Source organism: Hesperophylax consimilis, chromosome 20 (assembly GCF_061612785.1).
Source record: "Hesperophylax consimilis isolate HC1 chromosome 20, BYU_Hcon_1.0, whole genome shotgun sequence".
In the NCBI taxonomy this organism is placed as follows: Eukaryota; Metazoa; Arthropoda; class Insecta; order Trichoptera; family Limnephilidae; genus Hesperophylax; species Hesperophylax consimilis.
In genome coordinates this window covers 18,387,400-18,410,843 of record NC_142855.1, presented here as the reverse complement: position 1 = coordinate 18,410,843, position 23,444 = coordinate 18,387,400, and the positions used below count along the sequence as shown (strand labels likewise).

The following is a 23,444-nucleotide window of genomic DNA, read 5'->3' as shown; positions in this document are numbered from 1 at the left end:
AAGCCAACTAAATGTTGCCACAATCAAAGATAATTAAAATACATTTTTTACTAACAATTAAATTTATTATATAACACAGTAAATATTTAAAAAAAAAAATTATTATTTACATCAATGATCACTAATCTATGATTCTTGTTAAATATAAAAATAACTCTTATTGACAACGGGTATATAAAATAATCATGAAGAAATCAATAACAAACCACCCAAATTATAATAATAAATTCTAAATATTGTTTTTATTTTGGAGTTAAAGTTTAAAAAATAACCTAGTATATAGACATTATTATAACTCTTTTATTATTTAAAAATTATCAAAATGTTATAAAGTTGGGCATAAAAACAGTATTAGCAAATTGTTATAAAGAAAGTCGTAAAAATAAGTAAGTTTTGTGTACAATATAAATTGCAGATAATATAATTAAATGTAATTGTTTAGATAGGTACGAATATGGAAATTAAATACATCTGCACTAAGGTGGGCAATAAGAACAATCAATTTAACAGTAACTAGAAACATACAACTTTACATGTAGATATGACTGCAAATATATTTATGTTATTATTTATTGGTAGAAAACATAATATTAACTTAAAACAATAATGATTTATTAACCCTCAGGCCTCTGGCATATTCTATCAGAAGGTCGGAGGTTTTTACGCTTTAATAAAATAAATGCTTAATTTTTTTTAACAAAACTACTAAAAAAATATAAAAAATAGCTCACCTTCCTTTTCGAATGCAAAATTACTGATTTATTAGACAAATATATTACCAACAAATTTGTCACCTCACTTATTTGTCATTTCATAAATTCACAAAGTTTCGTTTTTTTGTCAAAAATGATTCACATTTCGGTTCCTTTGATACCAAAAGGTGTACATTTTCATTATCATGTGTTTAACTTCTAGATTTGAATATAAAGCGTAGTGTTTTATTTTTATGTGACACCTCACGAGAGCTCTCCTGTATGTACAGTGTAAAGGCAGGGGAACTATATCGCCACCCGGTTGGGCAACATTGTGAGCCGGGTTAAGGTAGGGGCTATAAGAAGGGTTTTATTGATGCAGGTCTTGAAGTGGCCCGGTTCATATGAGAGAGGAAAAACAGACAGTTTCTAACACACTTTAGAGAATATTTCTCACCTCATTCATATGAGAGCCTCCGTGGTCAAGGGGTTAGAATCTCGACTAGCAAGCTGGAGGTCGCGGGTTCAAATCCCGGCGTGCGCAAGTTAATTTTATTTTATCAATTTGTGTTATTTCACAAATTACTCACTAAAAATAATATACAGTGTATTTGTTGCACGTTCCAGAGTGGATGATACTCTCAGTATCGCCCTGGTGTTAGACCACCATTCAGAATTCAATAGTTGACCAGATCTGGAGAGCCAGGTACTTCCCCAGCTTCCTTTTCCTCATCTCCTTCCCCTCCCCCTACCTTCAGTCTCACAACATACCCCGCATGGGAATGCCATAGTTCACTGGTTCTAGACGGTTGGGAGCAGTTGAGACTCTTGCGCGGTTTCACATTTAAACAAAACAGTGCTGCCAACTCAGCTCTTTTAGAGAAACATTTAGCTCTAAATTAAGGTAATCAGCTCCAAGAAACTATTTAGCTTCTTTGACCCTTTTCAGATATTTATACAGAACTCATTCACGTAAAAGGTAGGATGCAAAAATATTCTCAGGAACCGGTTCTTTTTATCAGAATTTCTAGCTACCCCCAAGATGGAGCAATGTATGTTCTTAAAACTGCTTGCCTTCCAACACCATGAACCAAAAAACCCATGGACAGAGCTATTCGAGAACACTTTGAAGCCGCGGGGTGATGGGGAAGATGTGTGAAACGTCATGTCTTGTCTCATCAAATACCCCAAGAGATCATAAGCTGTTATAACTGCATTAACAACACACAAACAGAATTATAATAGTTCATTGTGCACCACTTTACATGGCTGATGGCTGCCAGGCAATTTCCCCTCACCCTTGATTTGGCTTCAATGCCATTCATACAACATCTCTGTCCAGGACTTGTTCGGTCCATGTCCAATACACCTATCATTATATTATTACAATTTGAGTCTTGTTAACTGACAGTTGACATTTGTACTATTTAAACAACTGATTACAGTTACTAGCTGTTCACAGTTTCACACGTCAGTAAAGAACACTTTTATAGATGAAATTAATCAGTTTACATATTTAAAAAATAATCATGAAAACTGCTTCCACTTTGAAGGAATCAATAACAAAAATGATTCATGATTGCATTTTGAAAAGATTGAAAATGCTACCTATTAAAAATGTAAAAAAACCCTTAAATGCATTACAAGTATTTCCTGAACCACAATAAAATCATCATTCGCGTATTTGCACATTTCTATTGAAGATTAACACTTGGTCTTATGTGTGAACCTTCTGGCTTCCAGTCTTGGATATGGTCTCCTTCAAATGCCTCCAGCTTTGCCGATTCTCGCGCCATTCACCCATCGGAAGCCGCCAATTCTCTTTAGGTCTGCAGCCCATCTCATCTGTGAGCCATCTCCGTTTCTTCTTTGTCGCCTCCTGATGACGCTGTAATTAAAAATGTTGTCCGTTAGTCGTGTCATATTATAGAGCGAATTTATGAAACCTGATTATTTCTGATGCAATTTAAAATAAAATCCATTTTGTAATAATACATAGGTTAATTTCACTAACAGCTCGACGGGTTAACTTTGCAGGAGGCTAAATGAGGAAATAACTTATGTTTTAACCCCTTCAAAATATCCACACTAGCGACCTCACCGACCGCAAATAAAGTTAAGTTTGTCAAACTGTATAGACTAGCGTTTTATATTTTAAAAGTACATTATGTTTTAGTTTAAATATAAATTAATTATCACCCCCCACCCCCACCCCCAAATACACAAGCACAGTTATTGAGGACATCTTTAGAATTGTTATCTTTTTGTTAAGTGAATACCGCACAAGAGTCCCAATTGCTCCCGACTGTCTGGAGTCAGTGAGTTTATGGAATCCCTAATTTGGATACGTTGCGAGGATCAAGTGAGTGGGGACGGGAAGGAGATGGGAAGGAGGAAGGTTGGCGATTAATGACATCTCTATCGCATCTAACTATAAAAGTAGTGTAATACAATATGGTAAAATTTATTTTTAAAAATTGGTCGCTTCGTATTTACTGTTCTTACTGTTACTGTTTAGCTGCTCCAGAACTTTTTTTAACCCTTAAGTTGCTGAAAACCCCTTAGTGTTCAGATTTAACCCGTTAGTGCACAGATCGAAAAAAAAAGTTTTTAATTTCTCCGTGTGATGCAGATTCACCGGTTTACCGTTTGTACTACGAGTTTCCGGACACTGTGTATAAGTAGGGAAGTAATTTAACAATATCTGCATTTGTTCCTCTGTATCTAATATTTGAATGAATAAATAAAACAATATATAATGGTGTAAATACGATATAATATAATTAGCAACATTACCGAGTTGTAAACAGTGTCAGTATCGCCCTTGTGTGAATAGAATCACTGCTTTAACTGGGTCTATCCGTGCTAAGTGACCAGGTCTGAATAGGCAGGTTTCACTTTCCCCATCTCTTTTTCCTGTTCACTTCCTTCAGTCTGAAATGGGTATGCCATAGTCTCACTGGCTACGGGCAGTTGGCACTCTTGTGCGGTAATCAAGTAAATGTTAAAAGTAGAAGTTTAAAATGATTTATTTACTTGAGGGATTGAAGTGCGTGGTGCGTGGTGCGTGGTGCATGGTGCGTGGTGCGTGGTGGGTGGTGCGTGGTGCGTGGTGGGTGGTGCGTGGTGTTTGGAACGTGGTGCGGAGACGAGGGCTTCTAGAGATGAAAATAAAAATTGACAATATCATTTTCTAGTCCACCTTAAACTCACAGGTTCCATGAAATAGTATTTTAGTGTTTATTGTGCACTACGCCAACAGTAAAAACAATTAGCAACACAGTGTCCGGAAACTAGTAGGACCCAGAACCATGAACCCTTTCAATCTTAGCATTTAGGTTTTCCACACTTGACCACACTTCCCGACATGTGATCGAGCTGAAACTCGCCAGATAGACTCGTTGTTGATGACAATGCATTCTATCAACTTTCAGTTGATTTAAAAATGAACTTCTTTAGTTTTTTTCGGTAACTAAAGGGTTAATAATCCTTTTGAAAGCAGGTCTATGCTTCGACGCCTATTAAACTGTGACGACTTCGCTGGACAGGACGCGTTTCTACCAACAATGGAAGAGAGGTGTCCAGTGAGAGAGAATTCCCTTCAGCAGGAATATGGGAGGCCTACACTTGGTGGCTGCATGTGTGGAGGCAAACACCGCAGTCCTGGCCGTGAGGAACTGGAGGGAGACAGCAGGACATTTCCTATAGGTGGACAACTCTCTTGAAGGGTTGCATGAGGTGTGTATCTACGTGGATTGGAAAGTGAAATAAAAAAACGCAAGACTCGGTGGGCTGTCATTTCAATTCGCATTTTAAATTTACACAATAGATATTGTAAAATAAATATGTATTAAAAAATATTGAAACAATGTTTAAATTTTAAAATAACGACTTGGGCTGAAAGCTTTGCAACATTTGAGGTGTTTCATAGGTTGTGGCAAAAGATTCTTGCTTATTGTTTGCTGTCTGAAATAATTTGTTTCAAATACTCGCTTCATTACCTACAAACATTGTCTGAATGCTTACCTTATAGTTAAGTGGATTCTGGCTGCATTTAGAGTGTTCCAGGGGCAGATGAAGATTATGGCTACATGTGACACTGTGGTTGATTTTTGGGGTTAGGTTTATCAATTTATTTATTTTAAACATTATTGATGCAGGCATAGAACATGTAATATTGTCAAATTGATAATAAATAACTAGTATTTTCATACATCTTAACACAAATATAACCTAAATAAAATTAAAATTATTATGTACTATTATTATGTTGAAAGATTAAAATATTTTTTAAGTTAATTGTAGTTTGAAATATTTTTTAAGTTTAAAATCTGTAATGTTATTCATAGTTTTTTATGAAACTTGTTAATATTATAATCACAACTTAAAGGTATTTGTTGTTCAGTTGACCATTTGGGAATAACTCTTAAATAAGCACTTTTGGTGTAGAATTTTATTTTGCACTTACACTTTTAATAATATTATAAACAGTTTATTTTTATATTTCAATCTTATTTGGATTTAGAAAACATATTTTAAAATATTATTTATTAACTGTTTAGAATGGATATTGTACTTAACTTATATAACTAATATAACAGTTGTTACAATTGAAGTCCAGCTGAAGGTGGTATAGTCCTATAGGTGTTCAGCGGGTGAGGCTTTCTGGTGACCACGGAGAAGATCAACTATCTGTTTGTGTCCCTTCTCTTCAGCCTTGGAGAGAGCTGTGCACCCATTTGCGTCCTGCGATGATGTAGTGGCATTGAACTCCAGAAGTAACTTTACAATATTCACATGTCCAGCGAATGCTGCCTCAGACAACGCTGAGCGACCCATTTTAGTCTGAGTGTTTATTTCTGCCCTGCGCTCTAGCAGCATGCGTGTTATCTCGTGGTGTCCCCTCTGTGCAGCGTATATCAGGGCAGTTTTACCATCGCTATCTGCGGAGTTAGTATCTGCTCCGGAATCTAGCAGCATGCGTGTCACCTCCTGATGTCCCCACTCTGCAGCGCATATCAGGGCAGTTTCACCATAGCTATCTGCGGAGTTAATATCTGCTCCGGAATCTAGCAGCATGCGTGTAATCTCGAGGTGTCCCCCCCGTGCAGCGATTATCAGGGCAGTATCACCATCGCTTTTTACAGAGTTAGTATCTGCTCCGGAATCTAGCAGCATGCGTGTAATCTCGAGGTGTCCCCCCCGTGCAGCGATTATCAGGGCAGTATTACCATAGCTATCTGCAGAGTTAGTATCTGCTCTGGAATCTAGCAGCATGCGTATAATCTCGAGGTGTACCCCCTTTGCAGCGTATATCAGGGCAGTTATACCATATCTATTTACAGAGTTAGTATCTGCTTTGGAATCTAGCAGCATGCGTGTAATCTCGAGGTGTCCCCCCTGTGCAGCGATTATTAGGGCAGTATCACCATCGTTTTTTACAGAGTTAGTATCTGCTCCGGAATCGAGCAGCATGCGTGTCACCTCCTGATGTCCCCCCTCTGCAGCGCATATCAGGGCAGTTTTACCATATCTATTTACAGAGTTAGTATCTGCTCCGGAATCTAGCAGCATGCGTGTCACCTCCTGATGTCCCCCCTCTGCACCGTATATCAGGGCAGTTTCACCATAGCTATCTGCGGAGTTAATATCTGCTCCGGAAGCTAGCAGCATGCGTGTCACCTCGTGGTGTCCATTCTCTGCAGCGCATATCAGGGCAGTTTTTCCTGTGTGGTCTGTCGAGTTAATAATATTAACCCATATATCTTGCCAATTTATGGAAGATTTGTTTTCGTACTTTAATGTGATATCATTATAGAATATTTTCTTATTTTCCAAGTATTTATCGCTTACGTGTTCATAGGTTTCTTCAGATTGATTTAGTAAAAAATTAACACCTTTTTTTGCAAATAATTTAAAAAAAGTATAATTTTGTTTACTCGCCGCTAGATTGATGGCAGTATCGCCCCAACCATCAGTGGCAATCAATAAGTAGGCTCGCTCTGTGTCACTTTCCAGGCCACTGAAGATATTTATCACAGTCTCGTAGTCATTATCTCTCACTGCTGTAATAAATGGCTCAAATATATTTTCTCTTATGTGACGTGTTCTTTCCAAGGCCAGGTTTAAGGTATTAAACTGCTGTGTATTTGAAATGTATTCTTCAAAATACTTGTTTGTGCCACGGACCTCGCCTCTTATATCTAAGAAAGTAGCAAGCATTAGTCCTACCATTGACTTGTCCGAGCAACTCCTCACATTTTCAGTTATTTGGTTAACAATATTGGTATTTCGCTTCTCCAAAGCTATATTCAGCACGGTTCTCCGGGACTTGTCTTTTGCTGATATACAGGACATATAGACTTCCTCGTATATCTCGCTACTTGGGGCACTGAGAAGGACTCCAACAATGCGTGTACTCTGTTCTTCGGCTGCTATATGCCATGGAGTTTTGTTATTGTCGTGGTAGAATAGCTGACGATGTTCAAACCAATGTTGGTATATTATCGGGTGATTTTCCAGTTCTTCGCGAGGTATTGGCGTTGTTTCAAGCTGACTCTCGATGAACATTCTGATTATTTTAAAGTCTGGCTTGAGCAAAAATTTACAAAATTCATTTTTAATCAGTACGTTTTCTTCTTCACTGTTTCTGAACTCTCTTCTGAGCCATCGGACGTAGAAATCAGCACAAAAGTATTCTGGGAACGTGCGGTGAATGAAATCAAAAGTTCCGTCAGCTTTATATTTTATCAGCCCGAGACTACTTATGTCTTTCACTTCATCGATCGTCGTGTCGGATCGTTTTATGTTTGTGAAATATTGCGTAGCGAATGTTGGGTCGATGGTCTGGAAAGCCAAGACACAATGCTTTTCCATTGTTCCTTTAACCATGGAATTAAGTAAGGCTTTAGGTATCTGGTTCAAATTAGTCTTCTGCTCAAAATATATTGTTTTCCTGACTTTAATAAACTGATTATATAAGTCAAAAAGATTAGTGATTTTGCGTAAGTTATTAACTTGTTCTGGATGCAATACAGCCTGTATGGCCTGCTGGAGGAACACGTCCGCCAGAATACGGATTTGCAGCGGGACGCCCATGAAGTTGGCCACGTCAACCCCCAGCACTCCCTCCACCTCATCCCGCAGCTCTCTGGCAAACTTACACAGCCTCTCCTTATCCAGCTCTCCGTGTTCTGGGAGTTCTAAGGCTAGGTGAGGTAGCCAGAAGTTCACCAAATAATCTTCCTGCTTTTCTCTTGTAATTTCTTCCAGTTTTACTGCAAATTCTCCCAAATCTTTTTCGAGACGTTTTTGTTGATATACACGTGTGGTGACTACTGTTTGACACGTTGTTGCCGTTTTTAAATATTTCAAGAGCTTTAACATTTTCACTTGGTTTTCCTCGGAAATCTCGTCAAATGCATCGATCAAAACACAAACCTGCCTCGAATTATCAGATTCGAGGCAATGCTGCAATATACTTCTTAACAACTTTTTATCGGTAGGTAAACCCAATGCATGTATCAAATAATCTGTAACGCATTCCATGGTAAGTCTGATAGGTAATTTTTTGAGACTGTCAGCCTGACCTTTGAAACTGTGGTTAATTCTCAATACCCAGGAGTCTCGAATGAGTTCCGACATGCGCGTCAGGCTGGTGGATTTTCCCATACCGGGATCGGCGGCAATGATGGTCATCTTCTTCTTCATAATGCTGAAGTCTCTTTCCTCGATGGGGTCCCTGTAGTCCATGGTGATGAAGGGGCGAATGGCTTCCAGAGAGCCGTGGGAGTATTGCCAAACCAAACAAGGGTTACCTTCAATCTCAAGCATTGTAAAATAATGTTTGTTGAATAATCCATCTGTATTTATATTTCTGATATTCAATTCGTTAGAACGCTTTTCAATTTGAAAGCAATTTTTTGAGACGAATAAATCCTCATCCTCTTTGGATAATCTGAAGGGTCCAATAAGTGATAATTTATCCACCACATCTTTGAATATAAATAAATCCTTATCTCCGCGGAACTGAACGAATTCATTCATGGATTTAATGATAAATCGACTATTTAACTTCCTGGGGAGGTATACATTTCCATTGTAAACTTCGTTCAGGGTGAAGCCTTCAGCGGATAAACGGAACCAATATATTAGTATATTTGACTCCTCTCGACACTTTTTCAGAAAAAGTTCCTTTCCATCTTCCTCGGTGGTGAATATCCTCCCTCGCGCAGCCTCCACACCCTCCCAGTAGTCATGGCTGAGCTGCTCTGGATCGCTGATCACCAGCAGTGGTAAACCGGCCCCACTGCTCTCCAGTAGTGCCGTCAGCCTCTCCCTGTCTACTAGTTTGTTCCCCTTCGAATAGAGAGTGTCTAATTCGTAAAGTCTCGGAAGGTTGTTTGGGATTGTTTCTATAGTCAGGTTGTCCATCGCTAGTTCCATTAAAATGGGTGAAATCAATTGATTTATTTTCTCGTTGGGAGTTTCACAGTCATTTCTCAGTAAAAGATCGAGGCTGAGCGTTTCTTCACCTATGGTAATTACATCTCTGGAGAATATTTTTTGTCTAGACGAAGGAGTTAGGTCTTCTAGTTTAAATGTTTCCAAAGTCTTAGTTTCAACGGTTAGTTCATATTCGTCATATAATGTTATATCAATTGGTTGTGATAGAATGATCACAAGTTTCTTGTGGTTGAACTTTACTAAATGTTTTAATATTGTTGTCAATTGGTTAGTGATGATACTTGTAGATTCCAAATTAAGAATGATCAGGTTACTGATGTTAACATCAGTCTCGATTAAGCCTTCGAAATCTACAAACTCAGCTAAAGTTGTCAAATGTTTCCAACTCAATATAGTGTGATATTTTTCTTTCAAGTATTTTGCGTCCAAAGTTGTGCTTTCCATGAGAATCAATATATTGTACAATCTGGCGGCTTGAAATTCAAAATCACTGGTCACAATTATTTGTAAAACACGTTTAGAAGATTCCAAGAATGACTTCAATCCCAAGGTGTCTTCGCAGTCCAGGATATCAGGCAAGGTGTTGGTATAGGCCTGTCTAGCCATGTATAAGGGGGCTGACTTTATACTCTGGTTCTGTAAATCCATAGCTTCCATGATCTCTGCGGGAAACCACCGCAATAGTTGTTTAATTAAACGAATAACATTTTCTAAATCTTCCTTCGAATCACAAGTAATAGTGTTTCTTCTCGAATCAATCTCAAATGGTGGAAAATCATTTTTTTCGAGATTATGGCTCGAGCAAAAATTTTCAATTTCAGTTTTTTTCACTATCTCATTAAATTGAAAAAAGCTCAAATTTTCTACAAATTTTAACTCTTCTGTGGAAAATACCCCGAGCGGGCATACTTTTCCCAGCGATTTAACAGTGCTGTATTGAAATATTGGTGTTTCTTCTGAGTGATTGATGTCAGAAGGAGCTTGATTAGCTTCTTGTAAGATAAAGGAATTGCATGACATTTCTCTGTTGTGGTGATAATATAGTTCTCTCCGTCCTTGTGGCCAGTTCCCGATCACATATGTATCCTTCTCATCATCAAAAGCTTTGATGAAAACTTCTAACGCATGTTTGTCTATATTGGGGAAGAGTTTGATTATCTTCGAATCACTCAGGAGAGCGTCCCGTTCAATATGGACTTGAAGTAAGTATCCCACATGTTGGCCAGTGCTGCTTACAAAATTAGGGGCAGCAAAGAAATTGGTTAGATCCAAGTGCTTAGTGCACATTAATCCGTCGTATCTTTTACCATAATTTCTGCGTATCTTGGTTAAGATATCTTCGGTCCCCGGGCTATCTAGAGCTAATGTGTGCGCGTGTAGACCTTCGTCAGGGCTGGCAATCCCACGGAAGCCATCGCCTTCACTCTTCAGATATTTCACAGTGTAGGTGGTAATCCCGGCCAGCCATCCTCCGAGGGAGTGCCCTGTGAAGGACAAAACGAAGCGAACTCCACGTTTTTTATTTACTTCGATGATTACCTCCTTGATCTTATTTGCGAAAGAGACGGCGGAATACATCATGTAGGTATATTTATTGCGGTAAATACCTTGTATGTCAGTCCAGATGACTCTCAAATTCGTAATTTTTGTCCCCCTATGGGCAACTACGATCTGCTGCTGCAAAGGGTTCCAAACCGCGCAACCGTAGTACCCGTTATTGTTGTTTCGTGCCGTGGTGAGCAGGTACCACCCTTCAGGCATTTCCCCCGGACAGTCCGAGTACGCCAGGTTGGCAAAAGCCGCCAATACTTTTTTATCTGGATAAGGTTCCATCGCCAGTTTTATATTGTTATCTACATTGTAAGGGATGTAGGAGATGAGGGTGTTTTGCCAGTCAGAGCAGTACTTCAAGTTCTTGTCTACCTGCATGTTGGAGTGATGGAGATTTCTGGAGACTGATTCTGCAACAAGGACAACAACAGCCAGAGTTGGTATTATGGCACTGCATTAACATAAGGATTTTTGTAGTTTTAAAACATTTCAAACAACAATAAGAAAATTATTGTATTTTCTGTAAAGCTACTGATCTGTAGTTTGTTAAAAGGGTTCCTCACCAAAATGAATTTATTTAAATAATGTTATTGTAGAAAGAAAAAAAAATCAAAAGTAGTTTTTTTCACCGACGTAAATATTTACCAATGTTTTGTATACATGATGAACAACACATGACAAGTACACTTAGAACAGTTGTTTTATATAAAGCTTTAGAATGATAATTAGTAGAAAATAATACAATAAAACAAGGGAATTGGTCTACAACACCGCTGTAGTATCCTGAGATTTAAATTATCTGTATTAAAAAAGTAGTCGATTTTGTGGTACAACTTTTTTAAATTAAGAGTTTCGTTTTCGAGTAAATCCAGTCAAAGTTGGAATTTTTTGTTTAAATTTGAAAAAAATCGGTGAGGGGTTGATATCAGCCAAACAGAGATAAAAAGAGTTGATATGTTCTCTGTGTGCTGTCGATTCACCAGTTCTATATTTGGAGTAAAAAAGCTTTTTTTTCATTTTTAGTCCGATGAAATACGTGTGTGTGTGAGTGCCACCAAAAGTTGGTAGAATGCATTGTCATTGACAACGAGTCTATCTGCCGAGTTTCAGTTCGATCGTATGTCGGGAAGATGGTTAATTTCCACTTCGACGAGTCATGTTCCGTACAATAGCGTCGTCCCGTCAAGCCACAAAAGAATCGGCCTTCCCCTCACAGAGTTGTGGTGCCCCGGCGGATAGAGCCGACGAGTCATGTTCCGTACAATAGCGTCGTCCCGTCAAGCCACACAAGAATCGGCCTTCCCCTCACAGAGTTGTGGTGCCCCGGCGGATAGAGCCGTCGAGTCATGTTCCGTACAATAGCGTCGTCCCGTCAAGCCACACAAGAATCGGCCTTCCCCTCACAGAGTTGTGGTGCCCCGGCGGATAGAGCCGACGAGTCATGTTCCGTACAATAGCGTCGTCCCGTCAAGCCACACAAGAATCGGCCTTCCCCTCACAGAGTTGTGGTGCCCCGGCGGATAGAGCCGACGAGTCATGTTCCGTACAATAGCGTCGTCCCGTCAAGCCACACAAGAATCGGCCTTCCCCTCACAGAGTTGTGGTGCCCCGGCGGATAGAGCCGACGAGTCATGTTCCGTACAATAGCGTCGTCCCGTCAAGCCACACAAGAATCGGCCTTCCCCTCACAGAGTTGTGGCGGATAGAGCCGACGAGTCATGTTCCGTACAATAGCGTCGTCCCGTCAAGCCACACAAGAATCGGCCTTCCCCTCACAGAGTTGTGGTGCCCCGGCGGATAGAGCCGACGAGTCATGTTCCGTACAATAGCGTCGTCCCGTCAAGCCACACAAGAATCGGCCTTCCCCTCACAGAGTTGTGGTGCCCCGGCGGATAGAGCCGACGAGTCATGTTCCGTACAATAGCGTCGTCCCGTCAAGCCACACAAGAATCGGCCTTCCCCTCACAGAGTTGTGGTGCCCCGGCGGATAGAGCCGACGAGTCATGTTCCGTACAATAGCGTCGTCCCGTCAAGCCACACAAGAATCGGCCTTCCCCTCACAGAGTTGTGGCGGATAGAGCCGACGAGTCATGTTCCGTACAATAGCGTCGTCCCGTCAAGCCACACAAGAATCGGCCTTCCCCTCACAGAGTTGTGGCGGATAGAGCCGACGAGTCATGTTCCGTACAATAGCGTCGTCCCGTCAAGCCACACAAGAATCGGCCTTCCCCTCACAGAGTTGTGGCGGATAGAGCCGACGAGTCATGTTCCGTACAATAGCGTCGTCCCGTCAAGCCACACAAGAATCGTCCTTCCCCTCACAGAGTTGTGGTGCCCCGGCGGATAGAGCCGACGAGTCATGTTCCGTACAATAGCGTCGTCCCGTCAAGCCACATAAGAATCGGCCTTCCCCTCACAGAGTTGTGGTGCCCCGGCGGATAGAGCCGACGAGTCATGTTCCGTACAATAGCGTCGTCCCGTCAAGCCACACAAGAATCGGCCTTCGATGAATGAATCTTAAGTTTGCTATATAATAATGTGAATTTAAATAAATATTAGAATATAATTTATTGAATTACTAAAAATATTAGCATGAGACTCAGTATTCAAATAAAAAACATATAGGTACTCAAGGTGTGACTAATCTCTAAGAAGAAATAATAATTCGGTAAAATAATTGTCGTTATTATAAGATGAGTCACTAAAAGAAGTGTCACATTATAAATCAAAATGTAAAGAGTTATTAAGTGCTGAGATTTGTAACAATTTATAAGGAGCATAACTTATCAGGTAAATTTCACACGAAGTTGTCACAAATTAAAAGCACAGATTTAAAAGTAAACGATTATTTATTATTAAATAAATGTGGCAATTTTGTATTCTCGTTAAAAACATCAATTCAAGAGATTTTTTTAAGACAGTGAAGATTGCATGCAAGTGGCTCATTTCTTTTTCACTTATCATTATATTTATAGTAGGTGTCTCTCAATACAAATACGTAGGAAAGTTGAGTTAAATAACTAAACATGAATCGATGTAAGTATTTTGTCATCAGAAGAACTTTATGAAAAAAAAATCGCAAATGAATTTAAATTACATAGAGCTACAATTAGAGGCGTCAAAACATGTTCCACTATTAGAACGCGAAAAGCGGTGCGCGTAGACCGGATTTGGTACTTTTAGTTAGAGCGTTGAGAGAGTTGGAGGTAAAAAAGAGTAACCTTTATTTTCGCTTCAAGTCTCATCTAAATAAAACACATCAATGGTAAATTATTATTATTATTATTATGTAATGAGCAGGCAGCATTCTGCTGATGCGCTCATATCTGATTTGACAACAAGTTTGCCAGTAATTGAGTTGTTAAGTTTGAACTAAGTCCTTTCTTCTCTCCAAATGTGAATCCAATAGAGCTTTGAATTGATTTATATTTGTTGCATCAATGACATGTTGTGGGAGTTTGTTCCAAGATAATAAATGATGGTTTTCATGTGTATTTTTAAAATTGGGTTCGGAATTCGTTCCACGATATCTCGTATATATATCGCGTTTTATATAACTCCATATTGCTCGCCATACAATCCCATACAGACCTGTCACTCCTAAAATACATAAAGGGGTGACAGCTGATTACGCTTTAAGTTCAGAGCGTTTTAAATAACTCCATATTGCTCGCCATACAATCCCATACAGACCTGTCACTCCTAAAATACATAAAGGGGTGACAGCTGATTACGCTTTAAGTTCAGAGCGTTTTAAATAACTCCATATTGCTCGCCATACAATCCCATACAGACCTGTCACTCCTAAAATACATAAAGGGGTGACAGCTGATTACGCTTTAAGTTCAGAGCGTTTTAAATAACTCCATATTGCTCGCCATACAATCCCATACAGACCTGTCACTCCTAAAATACATAAAGGGGTGACAGCTGATTACGCTTTAAGTTCAGAGCGTTTTAAATAACTCCATATTGCTCGCCATACAATCCCATACAGACCTGTCACTCCTAAAATACATAAAGGGGTGACAGCTGATTACGCTTTAAGTTCAGAGCGTTTTAAATAACTCCATATTGCTCGCCATACAATCCCATACAGACCTGTCACTCCTAAAATACATAAAGGGGTGACAGCTGATTACGCTTTAAGTTCAGAGCGTTTTAAATAACTCCATATTGCTCGCCATACAATCCCATACAGACCTGTCACTCCTAAAATACATAAAGGGGTGACAGCTGATTACGCTTTAAGTTCAGAGCGTTTTAAATAACTCCATATTGCTCGCCATACAATCCCATACAGACCTGTCACTCCTAAAATACATAAAGGGGTGACAGCTGATTACGCTTTAAGTTCAGAGCGTTTTAAATAACTCCATATTGCTCGCCATACAATCCCATACAGACCTGTCACTCCTAAAATACATAAAGGGGTGACAGCTGATTACGCTTTAAGTTCAGAGCGTTTTAAATAACTCCATATTGCTCGCCATACAATCCCATACAGACCTGTCACTCCTAAAATACATAAAGGGGTGACAGCTGATTACGCTTTAAGTTCAGAGCGTTTTAAATAACTCCATATTGCTCGCCATACAATCCCATACAGACCTGTCACTCCTAAAATACATAAAGGGGTGACAGCTGATTACGCTTTAAGTTCAGAGCGTTTTAAATAACTCCATATTGCTCGCCATACAATCCCATACAGACCTGTCACTCCTAAAATACATAAAGGGGTGACAGCTGATTACGCTTTAAGTTCAGAGCGTTTTAAATAACTCCATATTGCTCGCCATACAATCCCATACAGACCTGTCACTCCTAAAATACATAAAGGGGTGACAGCTGATTACGCTTTAAGTTCAGAGCGTTTTAAATAACTCCATATTGCTCGCCATACAATCCCATACAGACCTGTCACTCCTAAAATACATAAAGGGGTGACAGCTGATTACGCTTTAAGTTCAGAGCGTTTTAAATAACTCCATATTGCTCGCCATACAATCCCATACAGACCTGTCACTCCTAAAATACATAAAGGGGTGACAGCTGATTACGCTTTAAGTTCAGAGCGTTTTAAATAACTCCATATTGCTCGCCATACAATCCCATACAGACCTGTCACTCCTAAAATACATAAAGGGGTGACAGCTGATTACGCTTTAAGTTCAGAGCGTTTTAAATAACTCCATATTGCTCGCCATACAATCCCATACAGACCTGTCACTCCTAAAATACATAAAGGGGTGACAGCTGATTACGCTTTAAGTTCAGAGCGTTTTAAATAACTCCATATTGCTCCCCATACAATCCCATACAGACCTGTCACTCCTAAAATACATAAAGGGGTGACAGCTGATTACGCTATAAGTTCAGAGCGTTTTAAATAACTCCATATTGCTCGCCATACAATCCCATACAGACCTGTCACTCCTAAAATACATAAAGGGGTGACAGCTGATTACGCTTTAAGTTCAGAGCGTTTTAAATAACTCCATATTGCTCGCCATACAATCCCATACAGACCTGTCACTCCTAAAATACATAAAGGGGTGACAGCTGATTACGCTTTAAGTTCAGAGCGTTTTAAATAACTCCATATTGCTCGCCATACAATCCCATACAGACCTGTCACTCCTAAAATACATAAAGGGGTGACAGCTGATTACGCTTTAAGTTCAGAGCGTTTTAAATAACTCCATATTGCTCGCCATACAATCCCATACAGACCTGTCACTCCTAAAATACATAAAGGGGTGACAGCTGATTACGCTTTAAGTTCAGAGCGTTTTAAATAACTCCATATTGCTCGCCATACAATCCCATACAGACCTGTCACTCCTAAAATACATAAAGGGGTGACAGCTGATTACGCTTTAAGTTCAGAGCGTTTTAAATAACTCCATATTGCTCGCCATACAATCCCATACAGACCTGTCACTCCTAAAATACATAAAGGGGTGACAGCTGATTACGCTTTAAGTTCAGAGCGTTTTAAATAACTCCATATTGCTCGCCATACAATCCCATACAGACCTGTCACTCCTAAAATACATAAAGGGGTGACAGCTGATTACGCTTTAAGTTCAGAGCGTTTTAAATAACTCCATATTGCTCGCCATACAATCCCATACAGACCTGTCACTCCTAAAATACATAAAGGGGTGACAGCTGATTACGCTTTAAGTTCAGAGCGTTTTAAATAACTCCATATTGCTCGCCATACAATCCCATACAGACCTGTCACTCCTAAAATACATAAAGGGGTGACAGCTGATTACGCTTTAAGTTCAGAGCGTTTTAAATAACTCCATATTGCTCGCCATACAATCCCATACAGACCTGTCACTCCTAAAATACATAAAGGGGTGACAGCTGATTACGCTTTAAGTTCAGAGCGTTTTAAATAACTCCATATTGCTCGCCATACAATCCCATACAGACCTGTCACTCCTAAAATACATAAAGGGGTGACAGCTGATTACGCTTTAAGTTCAGAGCGTTTTAAATAACTCCATATTGCTCGCCATACAATCCCATACAGACCTGTCACTCCTAAAATACATAAAGGGGTGACAGCTGATTACGCTTTAAGTTCAGAGCGTTTTAAATAACTCCATATTGCTCGCCATACAATCCCATACAGACCTGTCACTCCTAAAATACATAAAGGGGTGACAGCTGATTACGCTTTAAGTTCAGAGCGTTTTAAATAACTCCATATTGCTCGCCATACAATCCCATACAGACCTGTCACTCCTAAAATACATAAAGGGGTGACAGCTGATTACGCTTTAAGTTCAGAGCGTTTTAAATAACTCCATATTGCTCGCCATACAATCCCATACAGACCTGTCACTCCTAAAATACATAAAGGGGTGACAGCTGATTACGCTTTAAGTTCAGAGCGTTTTAAATAACTCCATATTGCTCGCCATACAATCCCATACAGACCTGTCACTCCTAAAATACATAAAGGGGTGACAGCTGATTACGCTTTAAGTTCAGAGCGTTTTAAATAACTCCATATTGCTCGCCATACAATCCCATACAGACCTGTCACTCCTAAAATACATAAAGGGGTGACAGCTGATTACGCTTTAAGTTCAGAGCGTTTTAAATAACTCCATATTGCTCATAGAGATAGAGATTTCAGTCTGCCTCGGAATCAAGTTATTGATAGATTAATGATGGATAAATCAACAAACGCGATTGGTTCCCAGTTCCCACACAGACATCGAGGTTCAACTCTCTGTCTAGCTAAGTCCTCCATCACTGTACAAGCAACACGCACCCACTATGATGATGGTAAAAGGAGGAATTATTCAAATATTGTCAGGTTATTCATAACCCCGGAATGTTTCTTAAAATTGTAATAATAACATAGTTTTTCCCTGTAGCTCATATATTGAATTATTACGTATTACGGAGTCTGTTGTTATCGCTAGCGGAAACGGAGCATGTTGCCAAGAACTATAAATAGGAATTAATCACGGACCGGCCAATCTCTGCGGTTAGAGCTTCATTATAAACTTAATCAAATTGAGTCAAATGTTTTATTTGTGTTTCGAAATTATTATTGTCTTTTATCCAGTTGTAAAAAATTGATAATAATTTCTGGTCCAACGACGCAAAGGATCACGATGGAGTACTGATACCAACCCTGAAGTATGACAGTGAGGCAAGGAATTGTCAGAGGATGAAAGTAGCATGTGTGTTAGAACGTCAAACGTGAACCTAAAGTCTAAGTATATTTAAATATCCGTTGAGCGCCGGCGTATTCAATAATAATTAGTAATCTGTAAACAATACTCGGCTGTTGGTACCTACAGATACAGATGTCGCGGGAGATCCACAGTTCATAGGTTCATTGTACAAATGACAGAACAAAGCAGACATCAAAAACATCGTTCCGTACAAAGACATGATATAGGTACTTAGTAAGTTACCTCTTGGTTACGCTCTTGCACCTATTGTCCAAAAGCAATATTACTCATATTTCTATTTGCGTCTTAATACAATCTTATTTTATTAGACAAATGTTTTATAAACTTTAAGTAACTTTTCGTAAGCTCACTTTTTTGTAGTTTCATATAAAAATAATTAATTAAAAATTAACAAAGTTTCTTTTTTTCAAATTGCAGTCGGAATCATTGGTTTCATAGAGGTACACATTTTAATTTGTCTGTTGAAAAATTCTAAATTCGAATATAAAGCGTGGTGTTTTCTCTTTCTGACAGCGTTTATATCATATTTTTCCCCACCACCGAAAGACACATAGATTTCTGTGAGACAACACGAGTTGTTCCCAGAAGCGAACAAATTAGCCTAAATAACCTAAAGAATTGAAACTCTCAGAGTAATTAACTTGTAATATGCTTACCTATAGCGGTGGTCTCTTGTTTCTGTGCTTGCTCCTTCTTTTAGTACAGATTTGATTTTAATTGAACGTTCTTCTCAATCACGAATCACAAAATCAACAGGTCAACGACGAAACTTAGTAAAACACTCTCAATATCTCAGTTCGCTTTGATTCTAATTTACAATAATAATGAAACCCGTGTATTGTTAAAGAGTTTAATGAAGAAATCTGGCTTACAAGTTGTAGCGTGCTTTGAAGGCGTGTACGTGGAAGACAAGCGTGAGATAGGGTTTTTCGTTTACATTCGTGACGAATCACGGCTATTTTTAACATTGATGTCATTCCAGTGTTGTGATGGTTAGAGAAATTTCACCCTAGATCAAGGGGAGAAAAAACTTTTTTAGGGAAAAGTAAAAAAGCATACAAATCTCAGGAAATTCTGAAATGTTGACCACAAGTTCAATATTCTTAGGAAATTTTGAAATATTCTAAACAAATATTTGTCTGAAATTTTTTAATTTAAATTCAATTTTTGTTCTCAGTTAATTTTGCTTGGGAATCTATAGCTTGAAATACTTCACTTTGCAAGTGGGAAAATACAATTTAAAAATATTAAATAAAATTTTGAAAAAACAGTTCAATTGGTTTAAGCCTTAATTTTTTTAAATTTTTATTGGGTGCTCGCGTATTGACCGTTTTATTATTTTCTTACAGATGCTGTCAGCAAGTCTGAGAATTTGTGTGAATTTCCGCTTTTGTAATGGTACACCGTACGTTTTGTAATGAAATCTATGTAATGTTTACGTTTGTTTGTGGCCGCCCAGAGAAACTTAGTCTTAGATGGATTCAGCTTCAGCTTGTTTGAAGACATCCAACGAGTTATTGCTTCTAGACATTCAGTTATACGGATCTTGAGACTATTGATTTCGTTTGGAGCACAGTAACAATAAACTTGCTGATCTTCAGCGTTGGAGTGAGACAAGAGACCAAATGACTTGATTATTTTGGCGACATTATTTGTAAAAAGGATGAAGTGGACCCAAAACGGATCCCTGGGGTACCCCTGAAGAAATTGTTCAATAGATGGTGCCAATAAACATTATATTTTCGGTACGTTAAGGCGATGCACTACGTAGTAATGCAAAATCATGTGTTTTTGGTTTGAAAATTTGGTCGCCTAGAAATGTTTCAGTTGCTTTAATTTAATACTGCGAGTAGAATACATCTTGGCCTTTAAAATAGTCGAGTATTTTTTAGATGTATTTTTATAAGCCCAGAAAAAATAATGTATAAGGCCCATGAAAACTGCTTTAATGTTCAAAATCTCCTACTTACGAACACATTTTCGGTTAAGATTTTATTGCATAATGTGGTAATTTAGGGTATTTATAAATATAAATTTATGAAAAAATTAAATATTTATGCCTGAACACCCACAAAATAAAATAAAAGGCACTTTTTGGCAATGTTTTTTTCTTGCTTAAATCAAAACAGGCGGATGGTGTTAAGCTGGAATTTAAACCTTATCGCCATTTACGCAAGGGCTGTTAGTGATAGCGGCTCGATTTAAAATATTATACGACGTAGTGCATCGACTTAAATAATTATTTTCTCCCGAGATGTAAGGAAATTTCCCAAGACATCACATCACCGGTGAAACATGACATGGCGGCTGACTGATCACGTGAGTGGCTTACACACGAATACACGCGCTCTCGTTGGTTGCTTTTCGCCGCCATATTTCAAATCTCCCAGTTGAAATTGCGTGAAATAGAAATGAATGAATCAGTATTGGGTGTGACTCACATTTCACAGATTGTTCAATTCTAAAGAAGAAATGAGTACATAAGTCAACATCTCTGTACTTTGCACCATTCGGGACAAAGTTGGTAACTACGCGAGACGCAATGTTTTGAGGGGAGCGCTAGTGTAGGTTAGTTTTAGGTCCTAACTTTCAAATTGTTTTATCATGCTCCGTTTTATCAGGTTACCGTACAAATAAATGCAATGGTAAGATACCTATCACAATTTTGTTGTACTCTTTCTCAATTATATTATTCTCTTATTAATCTTATATTTATTTATTTATTGCTACCTCTAGTTTATAATAATATAGGTACATCACCAACCTCTCAGTTTCCATCGCGACCGTTTCTTGTTTTTCTCTGTCGTCTTCTGTTTCATATTTTCACTGAGAGTTATTATTTTCAATAATTAATATGCATAAATAATATTCTGGGTTCAGAGCTAATAAGCTACCTCTACAAATGTATAATGCTTTGCACACGTTTCAAACCATTGCCGAAAGTATTATAAGTTCAATTGTCTCAACTCTTAGACGAATTTAATTAGAATGATTCACATTTCCTTAAATTTAAAATGGAATTTCAAACAAAATTGTTCAAAACCATCAATGAAAAACGCTCTTCGGTAAATATTTACCTACGACTACCGTTTTTAACACGAATTTAAAAATAAACAATCATTTGATTCACCCTAATGACAATAAACAACAACATTTTGCATTTACGATTTTGAAAAATATTGATATTTAATATTATTTACGTAAATAATAATTTACGAGAAAATTTTCATTTTTACACACCGAGTTCTCGCATAGTTCGCGTTTGTTTTACCTAGTGTAGGACACTGCCAACATAACAATTAAAAAACACAATCATAGTTTTTTATATCATAGAAATAAAAAAACATTTTTTTTAAATGATGTGTTAATTTATTTATGCACGAAAAATATTGTATATAAAAAACCCATTATTTATTAAAATTAACGTATTAAGGGAAGGTTTTTTTATAAGTAAATAGCATAACCTATAATAACCTAACCTATCCCAACCAAAGATATTAGAAGAACGAGATATGCTATGTTGGCCGCCGGACCGTAGCCGGAGTACTACCTAATTAGGGTACTTTGAACGGTATCGGGACGTGTACGCACAGAAATCTGTTGTATGTATTAGTGCGGATACCTTAGCGTAAGCGAAGGTGTGCAGTAGTATTGGTGAACAAAACCGGCGACACTCGGCAAAACAATTCCACACAGTATGAACTGTTCATAGCACATCTCGTTCTTCTAATATCTTTGATCCCAACCAATAATAACCCAACCTACCCTATACTAACCTAACGTATCCTATAATAACCATCCAACCTAACCTAACCTATCCTAATATAACATAAAATAATCCAACCTAACCTAACCTATCCTAATCTAACATATAATAATCCAACCTAACCTATCCTTATCTATCCTATAATAATCCAACCTAACCTAACCTATCCTATAATAATCCAACCTAAACTATCCTATAATAACCCAACCTAACCTAACCTAACCTATCCTAATCTAACATATAATAATCCAACCTAACCTAACCTAACCTATCCTAATCTATTCTATAATAATCCAACCTAACCTAAAATGAAAACATTTAATTTTAAAAAAATCGTAGTAAACCTTTAAATATTAAGAAACTAAATTCATATGATGTTTGGTATCAAAGTTGATCGCCTAACAATTAACGGGTGCTTCTCAGCGTTCTCGAATACTTGTCTATTATGCAGATTATGCCTTTCATGTTTCCTACACTTCAACTCACTTCAACTACAGTAACTACACCAAACTACACAAACAAACGCGAAGTATGCGAGAACTCGGTGTGTCAAAATGGTGTGTTGTACGGAAAATTTTCTCGTAAATTATTATTTACGTAAATAATGTTAAATATCAATATTTTTCAAAATCCTAAATGCAAAAAGTTGTTGTTTATTGTCATTAGGATGAATCAAATTGTTTATTTTTGAATGAATGAATGAATTTGAAATTAAAATTTTGAAATTAAAAACAATCAACAATTTGAATGAATCAAATTGTTGACTGTTTATTTTTAAATTATTGTTAAAAACGGTAATCGTAGGTAAATAATTACCCGCTTTTCGAATGAACTATTTATTTTCAAATTAATATTATTGCCAAATATATGACTAAAATAGCATATATTTTTAGCAATAATAAAACGCAAAATGATGAAATATAATGGTGACCACATAAATAAATAAAAAACATTTTCATAAGGTGATTTTTCAACACATACATATTGTTCACATACATATTCATCATATGATAACTGTACGTGAACAAATTTTTCCCCAACAATTAAAATTACAATGAACTTTACGATTCAATCCTTCAAAAATGTATCTGACAATACTATAGATACTGTATTACCAACTGTAGTTCATTTGCTATGTGAAATTAATCACTTATTAGCAGATGATTCCAAAATGCAAAAAAAATCTGTTTTTAATAGAACAATTAAAGTTATTAAATCGAAAATCTGGGGTGTTAAGAA

The 23,444-nt window shown here is 37.9% G+C and overlaps 1 protein-coding gene across 2 annotated transcripts; it reads right to left on the bottom strand.

Annotated features, from left to right (window-relative positions):
* Positions 1-1,710: 1,710 nt before the first annotated feature.
* LOC149414242 (uncharacterized) lies at positions 1,711-4,888 on the bottom strand. 2 transcript variants are annotated; one of them, XM_089644009.1, is made up of 4 exons: positions 4,719-4,888; positions 3,787-3,850; positions 3,729-3,751; positions 1,711-2,580 (listed from the first exon to the last, which is right to left on the bottom strand). In XM_089644009.1, exons 1-4 carry the CDS (start codon positions 4,854-4,856, stop codon positions 2,410-2,412), a joined length of 396 nt encoding a protein of 131 aa, XP_089500135.1. In that variant the 5' UTR covers positions 4,857-4,888; the 3' UTR covers positions 1,711-2,409. The 2 variants fall into 2 exon arrangements, with proteins under 2 accessions (XP_089500135.1, XP_089500136.1); XM_089644010.1 differs by having other exon boundaries at positions 3,729-3,850.
* Positions 4,889-23,444: the final 18,556 nt, after the last annotated feature.